Source organism: Ovis canadensis, chromosome 18 (genome assembly GCF_042477335.2).
Source record: "Ovis canadensis isolate MfBH-ARS-UI-01 breed Bighorn chromosome 18, ARS-UI_OviCan_v2, whole genome shotgun sequence".
Classification (NCBI taxonomy): Eukaryota; Metazoa; Chordata; class Mammalia; order Artiodactyla; family Bovidae; genus Ovis; species Ovis canadensis.
In genome coordinates this window covers 36,615,730-36,630,867 of record NC_091262.1, presented here as the reverse complement: position 1 = coordinate 36,630,867, position 15,138 = coordinate 36,615,730, and the positions used below count along the sequence as shown (strand labels likewise).

Genomic DNA, 15,138 nt, shown 5'->3' with positions numbered 1-15,138 from the left:
TAACCTTTCAACTGAATCACTTTGTTAGTAATAACGTTGCATAAAATATATCTTTATTTGTAAAGAAATTTAAAGTAATTTTAGGTATGCCAATGATGTTTAAATGTTCTGTGTTTCTCATTCTTCCAAAACTGTTTCCAAAAGCAAAACAAAATAAGCTTTCTGTTAAAGCATTAACATTTCTAGAAAATTAACTGTGCTCACCCAGAAAACAAGAAACTCCCCGGAGGACAGTGAGACCAGGTCCAGGGCATCCTGTAGAGGGTGGCCCCCCACACACCCTGCATGGCACAATCTGGGGCTGTACTCCCTTCCCCAGCATCTGCTGAAAGCCCTGCTACCTGCTACAGCCTCCATCTTACCCCCAAGGAAGCCTTTCCTTGGAAAGCAGAGAAAGCTTTGATTTCTCTCAGCCCTCTCTCATTGGGGGAGTCTGGTTGTTAACACAGGGTTATGTTTAAAGGCCCCAAGACAAAAGGGAAGGGAACTGAGGAGACTGATAAGTAGTGATGGTCCCACTTTTGCCTCCACCTAAACTATTTCACGGGCTTCCCTTGTGACTTAGTGATAAAGAACAGGCCTGCCAATGCAGGAGACACAGGTCCCATTCCTGGTTCAGGAAGATCCCCTGGAGAAGGAAATGGCACCCGCTCCACTACTCTTGCCTGGAAAATCCCATGGACAGAGGGGCCTGGCAGGATATAGCCCATGGGGTCGCAAAAGAGTTAAAAATGACTTTGACTAAACAACAACAGCACAGGGCTTCACACAGGTGACCAGGGAGCTTGTTCAGAGACACAGAGTCCATAGTCTTCCTTTGGAATATGATAACAATCATTTCTATAGTACCCTCACTGGATTTTTTAGATGTTTTCACACATATAATTTTTTTTTTTGCATAATTCTTAAAACATCCATGTGAGGCAAGCAGAGCACACATTATCATCCTTGTGTCACAGGTCACGAAAGTTTGAAACAGCTTATCCAAGTAGGCGCAACTGGTTCCAGTGGCAGAACCAAGATAAAAATTGCTATGCAGCTGCTGTAACACATGGAAACAGAGTCCTCCACACATTAGATCAATGTTTACGTATTTGAAGAGTCTCCTCCCAATAATACAGTTTGACTCTCCAAGATACTTAATCATAACGACTTCGGCTTAAACTGTTCACCAAGATGGGCCATCTTTGGAGCATTCTGACTTTGTCCAGTAGAGGGCACCAGTTAGCCATAGCCCATCTCTCAAAGCCAGGGTCTTTATTTGAACTTGGAAGTAATGAAAGAACTGCCTTTTGGATTCCATAATCTACACTTTAATTCATACCTCCTAGATCCCCACTCTAATATCCTTTACGATACCAGTATATCTTATATCACAGTAAAAGTCAAATTTATGAGATAATTTACGTGAAAATGTTTTCTTACCCTTTCCATGTCAAGAAATTCGTCATCTAGTTTTGTTCCTTCAACACCACTGATTTTTTCACTAAACAGCTGTAGAAATAAACACAAGTAATTTGTTTGTACAATCATTCATTATCACAGTATTTGACTCAAATTATTACCAAAAAAATTCAATTCCAAATTGTTGGACTTTTTGGACGAAGTACTTTAAGAAAATCATTGGAGGGGGTAACCATAGCTAAGAATATGGGAAAAAACACACCCCTCACTCGTTCAACAGACACCTATTATGTGCCTACTACATGTAAAACACCGGAGAAGGCAATGGCAACCCACTCCAGTACTCTTGCCTGGAAAATCCCATAGGTGGAAGAGCCTGCTGGGCTGCAGTCCACGGGGTCGCGAAGAGTCGGACACGACTAAAGCAGCTTAGCAGCAGCAGCAGCATATGTGAAACAGAGGCAGTTTCTCTAGTAGAAACATAAATAAGATCTTTTATCTCTGCTGCGGCAAGTGGGGTCTTTACTTGCGGCATGTGGGATCTAGTTCCCTGACCAGGGATCGACCCAGGCTCCCTGCATTGGGAGTGTGGAGTCTTAACCACTGGACCACGTTATTTTGAACACACTAAGGTTCATCTGTGTTAAGGAGGAGATGGAGAATGAATGGTATAACTGATTTAATAAAGTATGAGAAGTATCTGCTTTATGTAATTAGGGGTAACTACTAAAAGCTCAAAACAATTAATATACATATAATACTACGAGTTATAACCATACCAGCACATCAGTGGAAAATCAACGATTTCCTATCCAAAAGAAAACAAGGATAAAGGATATTCAGGAGAACATAAAAGGTGACAAGTGGAAACTACAAAATTAAGATAGTAATCACAAGTCCAAAAAGGTCAGTAATCATTATCTACGCAACTAAGTTCAACACATGAAAGGCTAATGAATAGAGTTGATTTTAAAAATCCAGCTATGTAGAGCTTTTAAGAGACATACCTAAAATGCAACGCACAGGAGAGTGAAAATACTAATAGACAAATTATCTTCTTGTTGTTGTTTAGCTGCTAGGTCATGTCCGACTCTTTGTAGCCCGACAGGCTCCTCTGTCCATGGGATTTTCCAGGCAAGAATACTAGAGTGGGTTGCCATTTCCTTCTCCAGGGGGTCTTCCCAACCCAGGGATTGAACCCAGATCTCCTGTATTGCAGGCAGATTCTTTAGCATCTGCAGCCATGAAATTAAAAGACACTTGCTCCTTGGAAGAAAAGCTATGACAAATCTAGAGAGCGTATTAAAAAGCAAAGACATCCTTTTGCCAACAAAGGTCCATATAGTCTAAGCTATGGTTTTTCCAGTAGTCATGTATGAATATGAGAGTTGGGCTATAAAGAAGGCTGAGCGCTAGAGAATTGACGCTTTCAAATTGTGGTGCTAGAGAAAACTTGACAGTCCCTTGAACTGCAAGGAGATCAAACTAGTCAATCCTAAAGGAAATCAACCCTGAATATTCATGGGAAGGACTGATGCTGAAACTGAAGCTCCAATGCTTTGGCCACCTGATGGGAAGAGCCAACTCATTGGAAAAGACCCTGATGCTGGGAAATATTGAGGGCAGGAGGAAAAGGGGAAACAGAGGATGAGATGGTTAAATAGCATCATCAACTCAATGGACATAAATCTGCGCAAATTCCCGAGATAAGGAAGGACAGGGGAGCCTGGCCTGCTGTAGTCCATGGGGTCTCAGAGTCAGACACAACTTAGCGACTGAAGAATGAAAACAAAATTAATAAGGAGAGACCTGATCTAACAACAAATGGAGCAATTCATGAAAATTCTGGTATAATATAATCTGCCTAACAGCATAACTTATAAAAAAAAATAAAGCAAAAACTGAGAGAAATAACTGAAAAAACAAATCCACAATCATTAAGGAGATTTTAGCACAACTCTCTCAGAAAACTGGCAGATCAAACATGATTAAAAGAAAATAACTTGGAAGGGATACAGATAAGTTTTAATGATCAAATTAATATCCTTGATAAAATATGCACAAATATATATATATCCCTCCAACTAATAAACAGATAATATATAGTCTTTGGAAGTACAGATAGAACATTAGAAACAGTGATCATTTACTAGGTCACAAATGAGTCAATACCATACAGAACACATTTTTAACCATAATTCAGTTAAATTAGAAATCAATCCAATATAAATAAATATGCAGGTATAAAGTTTTAAAATTCAGTCCTAAATAACGAGTTTAAAAGGAAGTCCCAAGAGCAGTTATCCAAAAAAAAATTTGATAATGAAGATACATCAAAACCTGTGAGATGCAGCAAAATCAGTGTTTTGAAATCAATCTGTTACTTTAAATTCATTAAAAAAAAATCACCTCCATGTTTCAAACTGATACATGTCATTCAATCTAATTCAACAAACATCTGAAAGTCTACCAACTAGGTCAATATGCTAAACGTACAAAGATCAATCAATCTAAATACAATTTCAGGTCTTCCCTAACAGCAGCAGCTGGTGGCTCTGTGGTAAAGAATCTGCCTGCCAATGCAGGGGACATGGGTTCGATCCCTGGTCCTGGAAGATCCCATATATCGCAGATCTCATGCATCACAACTACTGAGCCTGTGCTCCAGAGCCAGGGCACCACAACCACTGAGCCCACACGCTGAACTCCTGAAGCCTGTGCTCCGCAGCGAGAGAAGCCACCACAGGGAGAAGCCCGAGCGCTGCAACTGGAGAGCAGCCCCCGCTCGCCGCAACTGGAGAAAGGCCGGTGCAGCGATGAAGACCCCGTGCAACCAGAAATAAACAGGCCTCCTTAAATACACTGCAACCACTTACACTGAGAGGCAGAAGCAAATGGCCGTAACACAACGAGATGCGGAACAGAGAGAAGCACAATTTGTCTTCAAACCCAGACGGAGGAAAGCAAATTAAATGGATGAGAAGGTGCCAAGAAATTCCCAGAACTGACCAGAAGTGGGACAAGGAGATTCATTAGGAGATAAGGGACACACACACAATGAAGAGGCAGACAGTGGAAGAGTGTCCAAATTTTAATCTAAAACTCTATCTACCCTCTTCAGCCTTAAACACTAGTAAGCCCTCACCTATCCAGCTTCTCCATCACAAACACTGCATCTGACCTAAGTAACGAATCCAAAATACACATAGCCAAGGAGATATGTCTCCTGTGATCTTCCCCTCATGAGAAAAAGGGTCATGTTGCCCATCAGACCTGTCCCAGGATGGCCTGTTGCTATAATCAGAGATGACAATCTTCATTCACCATCTACTTCTCGGCAGGCTCCAATTTAATCAGTAATGGGAAAATAAAAACCGTTTTCAAAGACTACCACAGAGCACTGATGCAAAAGACACTTATTTGGGAGACATGAAGGTTTTGCTTTTCATCTAGATGTGTTGGGGTTTTAGTGGTAAACGTTAACACAGCCTTGGACTTCTGCTTGTGCAAAAAAATAAAATCTGTTTTCAAAGAACTCTTGGCTTCTCCAACTTCTTCCCTTTTACGAAGCAATAAATTAGACAGCAAGAAAGCCAGAACCTAGGAGAAAATGTAAAGAAGCAGGTTTTATACATCAGGATTTCAAAGTGTGCTTTGGAACGGTGTTTTCCAACACATGTGCCACAAAACACCTGCTGCACAGGATACGAGTAAGAATCGTACAAAAGAACAGCTCCTCCACCACGTCCTTGGAAACATGGCGATAAACAAAACTAAGCAGACCTCTACTAAAAGAGACTTTTCAGAGACTTTAAAGTGGAAATGGGCATCGTTGATTTCCAAGGGGGTGCATGTAAGATAGAGCATTTCCCACCCATATCTGGTCATGGGAGATGTCTCAGCTGAGTAGTATGTGCTTTGAGAAGCCCTGAACCAAAAATTTCACCTTCTCTACTGGCTCCTTTTTTTTTTTTTCATTCAACCAGTCAGTAGTCATGTCCTGCTGTTATCAGCTTGGAAAACAAGGCAATACTCCAGTGTAAATCTAAATCATGAAGGTTATTTATGAGTTGTTAACATTAGGAGATGAGCACAGGGCACTTGTGAGTTCTCTGTGCTAGTTTTGCAACTTTTCTGTAAGTCTAAAAATATTTCAAAATACAAGATGATTTTTAAAAGTCTCTGAAGGCAGCAGAGAGCAACCAAGGCAATCAGGATCTCAGAGGCCCAAAATCATGAAGAAGGGAAACGCACTGAGAAGAGCAGTACATTCACAGCTGCTTTTTCCCTTTGGGGAAATTCTTGCCTTGCCACACATGATATAAACAGAAAGCCTCAGCCTAGAACCTGGAGCAGCCTTGCTGGGCTGGGAAGAGGGAAACTGAAGTGCACTGTAACCTAGGAAATCAGGCTGCTGCTACTGCTGCTAAGTCGCTTCAGTCGTGTCCGACTCTGTGTCACCCCATAGACGGCAGCCCATCGGGCTCCCCCATCCCTGGGATTCTCTAGGCAAAAATACTGGAGTGGGTTGCCATTTCCTTCTCCAATGCATGAAAGTGAAAAGTCAAAGTGAAGTCTTTCAGTCGTGTCTGACTCTTAGCGACGCCATGGACTGCAGCCCACCAGGCTCCTCCACCCATGGGATTTTCCAGGCAAGAGCACTGGAGTGGGGTGCCATTGCCTTCTCCAGGAAATCAGGCTAGAAGAGGCCAAAATTCCAGGAAAAGAAAAAAGGACATATAAAGAAGTAAACCCAATAGGCTGTGTGCAATTTTTCTATCAAGGCTTTTGACAATTCTTAAGCTATATATGCACAAGGCAAGATGCTTGGCTACCAGCAAAAAGTGGCTGCTAGAAGGCTAAAGATCAAAGTGGAGGTTTCTGCATCATCACAGTGATCAAGAGACAAAATTATAGAGTTCAAGATGCCCCAAAACAAGGAACCTCAGTAAACACCCTGGGTTTTTGGTTCAAACCCTGAAGGCTTAAAGGCCTAAGACTAACTGCCTAAGACTAAGATAATAAATACAGTGAAGCTGCAGGGTATAATATCAATATGAAAAAGTCTGCTGCAGACGTAGAGAATGAGCTGACCATTGTTGGCAGGAAAGATGGGGGAAAGGGATAGTTTTATTCAATTCACATAAAATTTAAAAACAGAAAAAACTAACCCATAATGATAGAAATAAATGTAATGGTTATCTTTAATGGGTTATCTTTTCAGGGTTATCTTTAATGGGTTATCTTTTCAGGGTTACCAGGGAGCATTTCAAGGAGCCGGTTACGTTCTACACTGTGAATTGGTTTTGTGGATGTGCTCATGTTGTTCAAATACATCAAGCTACATATGTGTGAGCTGTCACTTCCCTGTATGTATATTTTATTTCAATTAAAAAAAAAATGTTTAACTCACTCTCCCATGAGCCCTGCTTTCAATGCTTTCAATATTTGCAATTATCATATTTTCATGATTTATTTATCCACAAGGAAGCTTAATAAACAATACTGGTCCACTTCTTCCTCCCTTGTCTCAATAACAGAAAAAAAGTTCGTTGTCTGACTATTTACATCTGGAAGGGTCTGCTTCTTAGAACTGTGACTAAACCATACAGAATCGAATCACCTAGATTCAAAAGAACAAAAAGCCTGTAGGCTATTACGTGGTATTGCATCCACTGTGCCCTAAATGCTGCTTTCAGTTTAATCGTTACAGCAGCAGGATAAAGAAATTGACAAACGTCAACAGGAGAAAGGAGATAGATAAAAGACCTACAGAAAATGTTGCAGATATTGAATCAAGATGGTGGCTTGAACACACACATCTTCCTCTTCACTGTACCAAATACCTTTAAATAAACTTTATATATATATATAAAGAGAGGCATATGACACATACATAACAGTGCTGAAAAACAAAAAGGGTGCTAGCAGCAGATCAGAAATGGTGAGAAATTCCTAGAAGACAGGAAGCAGATGGGATCAGCAAGCTGAGGAAACGGACCAATATAGACACGGCAGAAAACCGCTCCCAAGATAAAAATTAATACAGAGAGATTCCAAGTCTGAATAAAATGAGCACAGATAGAAGAGAGTCTCTTTTATCATCCAGAGACTTGATAAAAGAGCCGTATAGAAAGCTACAAGGATTGACGACGACTGTCCAGCCTGTCCCCATTCCCACAGCTGTACCTGACAGCAGGGTCTGAAGTTACTCCATTTTTGGTTCAAATCCCTAACAGACTGCTGATTAGAGAAGAACTGGGCAAATTATGGAAGCTCTCTGTGCCTCCAATTCCTTATCTGCAAAATGTAGAGACATAAGGGTTACTACATATATATACATATATAGAGTCAACATTATATATGTGAATATATGTAATATATAGTTAGAACTGGACACGGAACAACAGACTGGTTCCAAATAGGAAAAGGAGTACATCAAGGCTGTATATTGTCACCCTGCTTATTTAACTTATATGCAGAGTACATCATGAGAAACGCTGGGCTGGAAGAAACACAAGCTGGAATCAAGATTGCCGGGAGAAATATCAATAACCTCAGATACGCAGATGACACCACCCTTATGGCAGAAAGTGAAGAGGAACTGAAGAGCCTCTTGATGAAAGTCAAAGAGGAGAGTGAAAAAGTTGGCTTAAAACTAAACATTCAGAAAACAAAGATCATGGCATCCGGTCCCATCACTTCATGGGAAATAGATGGGGAAACAGTGGAAACAGTGTCAGACTTTATATTTTTGGGCTCCAAAATCACTGCAGTTGGTGACTGCAGCCATGAAATTAAAAGACGCTTACTCCTTGGAAGAAAAGTTATGACCAACCTAGATAGCATATTCAAAAGCAGAGACATTACTTTGCCAACTAAGGTTCGTCTAGTCAAGGTTATGGTTTTTCCTGTGGTCATGTATGGATGTGAGAGTTGGACTGTGAAGAAGGCTGAGTGCCGAAGAATTGATGCTTTTGAACTGTGGTGTTGGAGAAGACTCTTGAGAGTCCCTTGGACTGCAAGGAGATCCAACCAGTCCATTCTGAAGGAGATCAACCCTGGGATTTCTTTGGAAGGAATGATGCTAAAGCTGAAACTCCAGTACTTTGGCCACATCATGCGAAGAGTTGACTCATTGGAAAAGACTTTGATGCTGGGAGGGATTGGGGGCAGAAGGAGAAGGGGACGACAGAGGATGAGATGGCTGGATGGCATTACTGACTCGATGGACGTGAGTCTGAGTGAACTCCAGGAGTTGGTGATGGACAGGGAGGCCTGGCGTGCTGCGATTCATGGGGTCGCAAAGAGTCAGACACGACTGAGCGACTGAACTGAACTGAACTGAACTGATATATAGTATATAATAGATATACATGGGTGCATGTGTGCTAAGTCACTTCAGTTGTGTCTGACTCTGCGACCCTACAGACTGTACCCTCTCCAGGCTCCTCTGTCCATGGGATTCTCCAGGCAAGAATACTGGAGTGAGTTGCCATGCCCTCCTCCAGGGGATCTGCCCAACCCAGGAATCAAACCCATGTCTCCTGCATCTCCTGCACTGGCAGGCAGACTCTACCACTGTGCCATCAGGGAAGCCACAGCTATAATAACTTGCAGCCAAACTCATTCCTACTTGATAGACCTTAGTATTGATACACCTTGAATGGTTCTATTCAACCTGCTCTCACCAATGACTTAGTTTCTAAACTCCCAAAATAAATCTTCACTCTTCACTAAGATGGGCTCTCTGGGTATTCTGACTCTATTGACCAACCTCTTCTTCAGAGTTCCTCTTTTCTTGGCCTGTGGAACCTAAGTCTCTTCTCTTTCATCCCTGGATGCTCCTTTATTACCACTAAAGTTATTTTTTTTTTCTCATCGTACACACACTCCTCCCCTTCCTACTCCCAACTCATCAGCCACTAACTCCTATCCTACATCCCAAACATCTCTTGATTCCATTGCCTTCTCTCCACTTCCATGAACACGTCCTCCGTTCAGGCCACTACTCTGAGAACCTCCCAGCTGGGCTCTTTCAACCCCTCCTCCACACTGCTGCCAGTCAGCTATCCGAAATGGCAACTGAATAATGTCATTCCCCACACTGATTCAGTGGCTTCCCATTGCCTTTAAAATAAATCCCACCTCAGCTTCCCTGGTGGCTCAGCGGTAAAAAATCTGCCTGCCAGTGTAGGAGACACAGGTTCGATCCCTGATCCAGGAAGATCCCACATGACACGGAGCAACTGAGCCCATGAATCACAACTACTGAGCCTGAGCTCTAGAGCCTCGGGAGCTGCAGTTACTGAGCCAGAGTGTCAAAGCCTGAGCCCTTGAACCTGAGCTACAAGAGAAGCCACCACAATGAGAAGCCCGCGTATCGCAGTAGAGAGCAGACCCTGTTGGCAGCAATTAAAGAAAAAAAAAAAGCCCATGCAGCAAAGACCCAGCACAGTCAAAAATAAATAAATAAAATTATTTTTTAAAAGAATAATAAAAAAAGTCCTTAACAATTTTTTTTAAAAAAACCCATCTCCTTAACACAGAGGACCACGCCCTCCATGATCTGACTGCTCCAGTCACTTTCCTGCCACTCTTGATCAACACTGCACACTCCTTCGTTTCTAATCCTGAGTCCCTTGGAGTATCCTGCCCTTTCCAGCCTTTGTACATGCTATTCCCAATGCCTCGGAAGGCTTTTCCCATCTAGCTAACCCCTAACGAGGCTTCAAGGCTCAGCTCAAGTGTCACAGGATGACCTAGCTGGATGCCGCTCCTGTGGTCCCCTTCACACAATAAGTGTTAACGCAGCACTTATCCCCCTGCACTGTCAGCCAGCCCCGTGCAGTGGCCTGTGAGATCCCTGAGAGCAGGATCTTGTCTGTCCTCCGCATCCATAACACTAGAAGAGTACAAGCCAAACAGTGGGCCTCCTGGCCAATAACTGCTCCCCCTCCCACTCCCCGTCAATGCACCGAAGGGCACAGAGGCAATCCGTGGAAACGTTAAGAACATTGTTTGAAATTCTATTAGTGGCTCTCTGCTCTGCTCAGTTGCTCAGTTGTGTCTGAATCTTTGCGACCCCATAGACTGTATGTAGCCTGCCAGGCTCCTCTGTCCGTGGGATTTCCCAGGCAAGAATACTGGAGTGGGTTGCCATTTCCTCCTCCAGAGGATCTTCCCAACCCAGGGATCGATCTCTCATGTCTTTTACGTTTCCTGCACTGGCAGGTGGGTTCTTTACCATTAGTACCACATGGGAAGCCCTTTCTATTAATGACACTTTTCTCCAGTAAAAGTCCAGAAAAAATTGATCCTGAATGATAGCAAAGAAATAACTATACTATGTCTAACCATGTGGTCGCCAATGAAGATAAGATTCCAGTCAGTGAAATTAAGAAGGTTAAAAAAATTCTCATCATACAGTTGCTACATGGCAATACCAGAAAAGGAAAGCATGATGATTAATTGAAGGAAAGCAAACCTGTTGCTTTAGTAACTTCAAGATAAGAAAAAAACTAGTAACTTCTGATTTTGTCTGGGTCACTTTACAAGAGATATGTGGAATGAAATCTCAGAAACTTAGAAAAAAAATTCCTCCCACAGAGTTACAAGTGAAAGGCATGAACCTATATGACTTCTCTTTGGAAATTGGAAGACACATTGCTCATGAGAAAACAACCAAGAATATAGTATCTAGATTTCTTTTTAAGCCAATAGAGCAGCAACTTGTAAGTACTGAAGCTTTCAGAAGAAAATGCTGATTCACCAACATCATCTTGCAAAAAAAAAATCTCCAGGACCACAAAGGTGTAGGCTCAGATCTCCCCAACTGTGCACACACTCCACTGTCACCTCCTCTCACGCTGACCTCACGCACTCCCCAATACTCCAAGAGGGGCCAGACTAGAGAGTTCCCGTAGTCCAATGGTTAGGACTCAGTGATTTCACTGTCAAGGGCCCGGGGTTCAATCCCTGGTCAGGCAACTAAGAACATACAGTCTTGCAGTTCAGCAGGGGGAAAAAAAAAAAGCCAGACTTATTTGAAAATTCAAAACAGGTGGAGAAGAAATCACCTTACATAGTTTAATCCCTTTCTACGGCCTCTGTCATATCCTCTGGCCCTAGCTGTTGGGTTAAATTTAACATTCTGTATACCAAATATGACCTTCTCCGTTCACCAGAAGGTTTTGGTGACCACTGGGATAGTTGGTTTTTCCCAACACACGGGCTTCAGGGAGGAGAATCCTCACTAATTTCACATTCAGTTGATATTGGATATGTGATACCACTGAGAGATACAAAAGATAACAGCAAAATCAAAACAAAACAAAATAACCCTGCAAGTACTTGAGGCCACACCAGACGCTTAAGTTAAACTTGGGTCTGTATCTGGAGCTGAGGGCCAGATGTCATAAAAGCTCCCCAAGCTTGGCCCCAGGGAGCAAAGAAACTACTGACATGAACCCCTCCTGCAAATCCTGCACGTGTGCTCCGTCATGTCTGAGTCTTTGGGACCCCATGGACTGCAGCCCACAGGGCTCCTCTGTCCATGGGATTCTCCAGGAAAGAATACTGGAGTGGGTTGCCATCTCCTCCTCCAGGGGATCTTCCGGACTCAGGGACTGAACCCACATCTCCCACGTCTCCTGCATTGCAGGCAGATTCTTTACCTGGGAAGCCCACAAGATGACCTCTAACACAGTTGAAAACCCGAGGTAAGAAAGCCTCAGTGCTGCTTGGAATGGTTTGGGTGCACCACCCACGTCCCCTTCAACATGGCGGCCTCATGTAAGAAAAGCCAGTCTCGGCAGCTTCCTGGAAGATGCGATTCTGGCCCTCCTCTGTCTCTTCTTCGCAGAGCCTCCATTCTCCTCCAGGGCACCCACCGCGTGCTTCCTCCATATACCCTCCCACACAGCCCTGCCCTTCCAAACTCTTCTGAGGACATTTTTAAAGTACTCGCTTGTTTCCACAGGGTCATTTGAGCTCAAGGCTAAAGGACTCAAATCAAGTGAGACGTCCCTGATATTGCAGCCATGAAACTGTAACAGTACAACGTACAGCTGGTCTATTTTGAGATGCTGATAAGGGGGAAAGAAGACGTAAAAAGGAATGGTACATTCTTTTCCTTCCCATGAAAGCTTTCATGACCTTGCTCTACACTTTACAACAATACTTCCTTTCTGGCATGTGTCCCTGAAAAAATGTGTAAATCTGTTTTTTCACAATTCAAAACATGTTCTTAACTCACTTTAGCAGCTTGTTTACTTAAAGGCATCATCAAAGAACCCTTTAGTAAAATAAAACGATGCTAATGATGTAAAGATCACACTTATATCTATTGGTCATATAAATTCAGATTTGGGTACATCTTCTATTCTCAAAATGTGGACCATCTCTATGGTTTGTGGATGGGGGAAAGATAACTATTTGAGTTTTAAAATTTTTTTTTCTTTTTTGTTCTTTTGTTTATTTTTAAAATATGGTTGATTTAAATTCCCGGTGGCTCAGCAGGTAAAGAATCTGCCTGCAGTGCAGGAGACACAGGAGAAACGAGTTTGACCCCTGGAATGGGAAGATCCCCTAGAGAAGGGCATGGCAACCCACTCTAGTATTCTTGCCCGGAAAATTCCATGGACAGAGGAGCCTGGGGGGGTGCTACAGTCCAGAGATTCGCAAAGAGTGGGACACAACTGAGAGACTCACACAGCCTTGATTTAACAACAACTAGAGTCAGACACAACTGAGCAACTTCACTTTCACTTTTCACTTTCACGCATTGGAGAAGGAAATGGCAACCCACTCCAGTGTTCTTGCCTGGAGAATCCCATGGGCGGAGGAGCCTGGTGGGCTGCAGTCCATGGGGTCACTAAGAGTCGGACAGGACTGAGCGACTTCACTTTTGCTTTTCACTCTCATGCACTGGAGAAGGAAATGGCAACCCACTCCAGTGTTCTTGCCTGGAGAATCCCATGGGTGGAGGAGCCTGGTGGACTGCAGTCCATGGGGTCGCTAAGAGTCGGACAGGACTGTAGCGACTTCACTTTTACTTTTCACTCTCATGCATTGGATAAAGAAATGGCAACCCACTCCAGTGTTCTTGCCTGGAGAATCCCAGGGACGGGGGAGCCTGGTGGGCTGCCGTCTATGGGGTCGCACAGAGTCGGACACGACTGAAGCGACTTAACAGCAGCAGCAGCAGCAGTACAAATTTTTGTGTGTGACACAATAATTCAAAATTTTTATAAGATTTACACTCTACTTAATGTTATTGTAAAATAAGTAGCTATATTCCCTGTACTGTACAATATACCTTTGAAGCTTATTTATTTTATCCAGAGTAGTAATATTTTTTTCAGTTCTACTTGCTCTTACCCATATAGGCTTTTTCCTACAGTCACACAGGAGGTTTCACTGGACACTTTAATCAGGAAAAAGACCTTTCTGTGATCTCAATGCAGATTTCAGAGCCTGCGTGCATTTTGCCTCTTCTTTGCCAAACTGAAGCTACTGACTCAGAAAATTTAGTAATTTTGCTTTTTAAAAAGCAGCTATAATGACAAAGCAAAAAAGAAAATCAATGGATCAAACTCAATTCCAGAACCAATTTAAGGCAGCAACATTAGTGTGACCACAAAGCGTATGCAATTCCCAGAAACTTGCAGAAATGGGGACAGAAAAGGCCAGTTCGGCAGCAAAGGGGCAGGAGTGTGGACTGTCTGCCCACATCATGTTTGTACAAGACGTCATTAGAGGAGACTATCTCCAAAAATCAACACTTTGGGATCAGAGCTTCCAACTGACATCACGGTTGTTGAAGGTATCTTCTATTACAGCGCAAATAAGTAACACCCAGGATGAAAGGTGCAAGCAAATAATCAGGTCAAAGGAAGAGCTTTCTGAGACTCCCCTGGCAGTCTAGTGGCTAAGATTCCACCTTCCGGTGCAGGCGATGGGGGTTCCATCCCTGGTCAGGGAGCTAAGAGCCTACACACATCGCAGCCCCAAAACCAAAACAGAAGCCATATTGTTTTTTAAAACAGAAGCAATATTGTAACAAATTCAATAAAGACTTAAAAATTAGTCCACATCAAAAAAAAAAAAAAGAGTTTTCTATCAAGATGGTCTCTCTCTCGTCTTGACAGACTCCTCTCACTTTGAAAATGCTGAGGGTCCTACAAGGTCTGGTTTCAACTCTCCCCTCAACTCCTGCATTCTCTCCTGGGAAATTACGTACACTCTCAAAATCTTCACTTACCATCAAGCACCCAAATTATTATCTTTATCCCCAAATCACTCCCCTGAGACCCAGATTCACATGTCCAGCCACCTCCTTAACATCTCCATTCAAGTCATGCCCCACAAGGAGCTCGTCATTTCCCTCCTCCCTTGCCTATTTGCCCAGACAGCACCAACTTCCCAGGCAATAAGAGAGGAGACCACGTTACAATCTCCGAAGTTGTGACTTTCGGCTTTGACCTGGGAAGTGCATATACATCCCAAACTAATTCAGTTTAACTTAGGAAAATAATCCGATGCATAACAAAGAGCAAACACAGGCCCAGAGCCTCCTTCCATAGTCAGCAACACTGGCCTCCACTAGCCTCAGCTTGGACACAGTCCCTGCTGAGGGGCTGGGACATCAAAGAGAGAGGCCAAAGAGCTGACCACCACTCCACATGGACCCAGGACTGGCAATAAAATGAGCACTATAATTCTTGAACTGTT

At 42.9% G+C, this 15,138-nt stretch overlaps 1 protein-coding gene across 9 annotated transcripts in view; it reads right to left on the bottom strand.

Annotated features, from left to right (window-relative positions):
- Positions 1-15,138, bottom strand: part of SH3GL3 (SH3 domain containing GRB2 like 3, endophilin A3) — a 114,002-nt gene that overhangs the window by 53,071 nt on the left and 45,793 nt on the right. For all 9 annotated transcript variants that reach the window (XR_011250201.1, XM_069558953.1, XM_069558951.1 and 6 more), the window contains exon 2: positions 1,426-1,494. Coding sequence is in view for 6 of the 9 variants with exons in the window: in XM_069558953.1 (XP_069415054.1) it covers positions 1,426-1,494 (69 nt within the window). In the remaining 3 variants the exon portion in view is untranslated. The remainder of the gene's footprint in view (positions 1-1,425; positions 1,495-15,138) is intronic.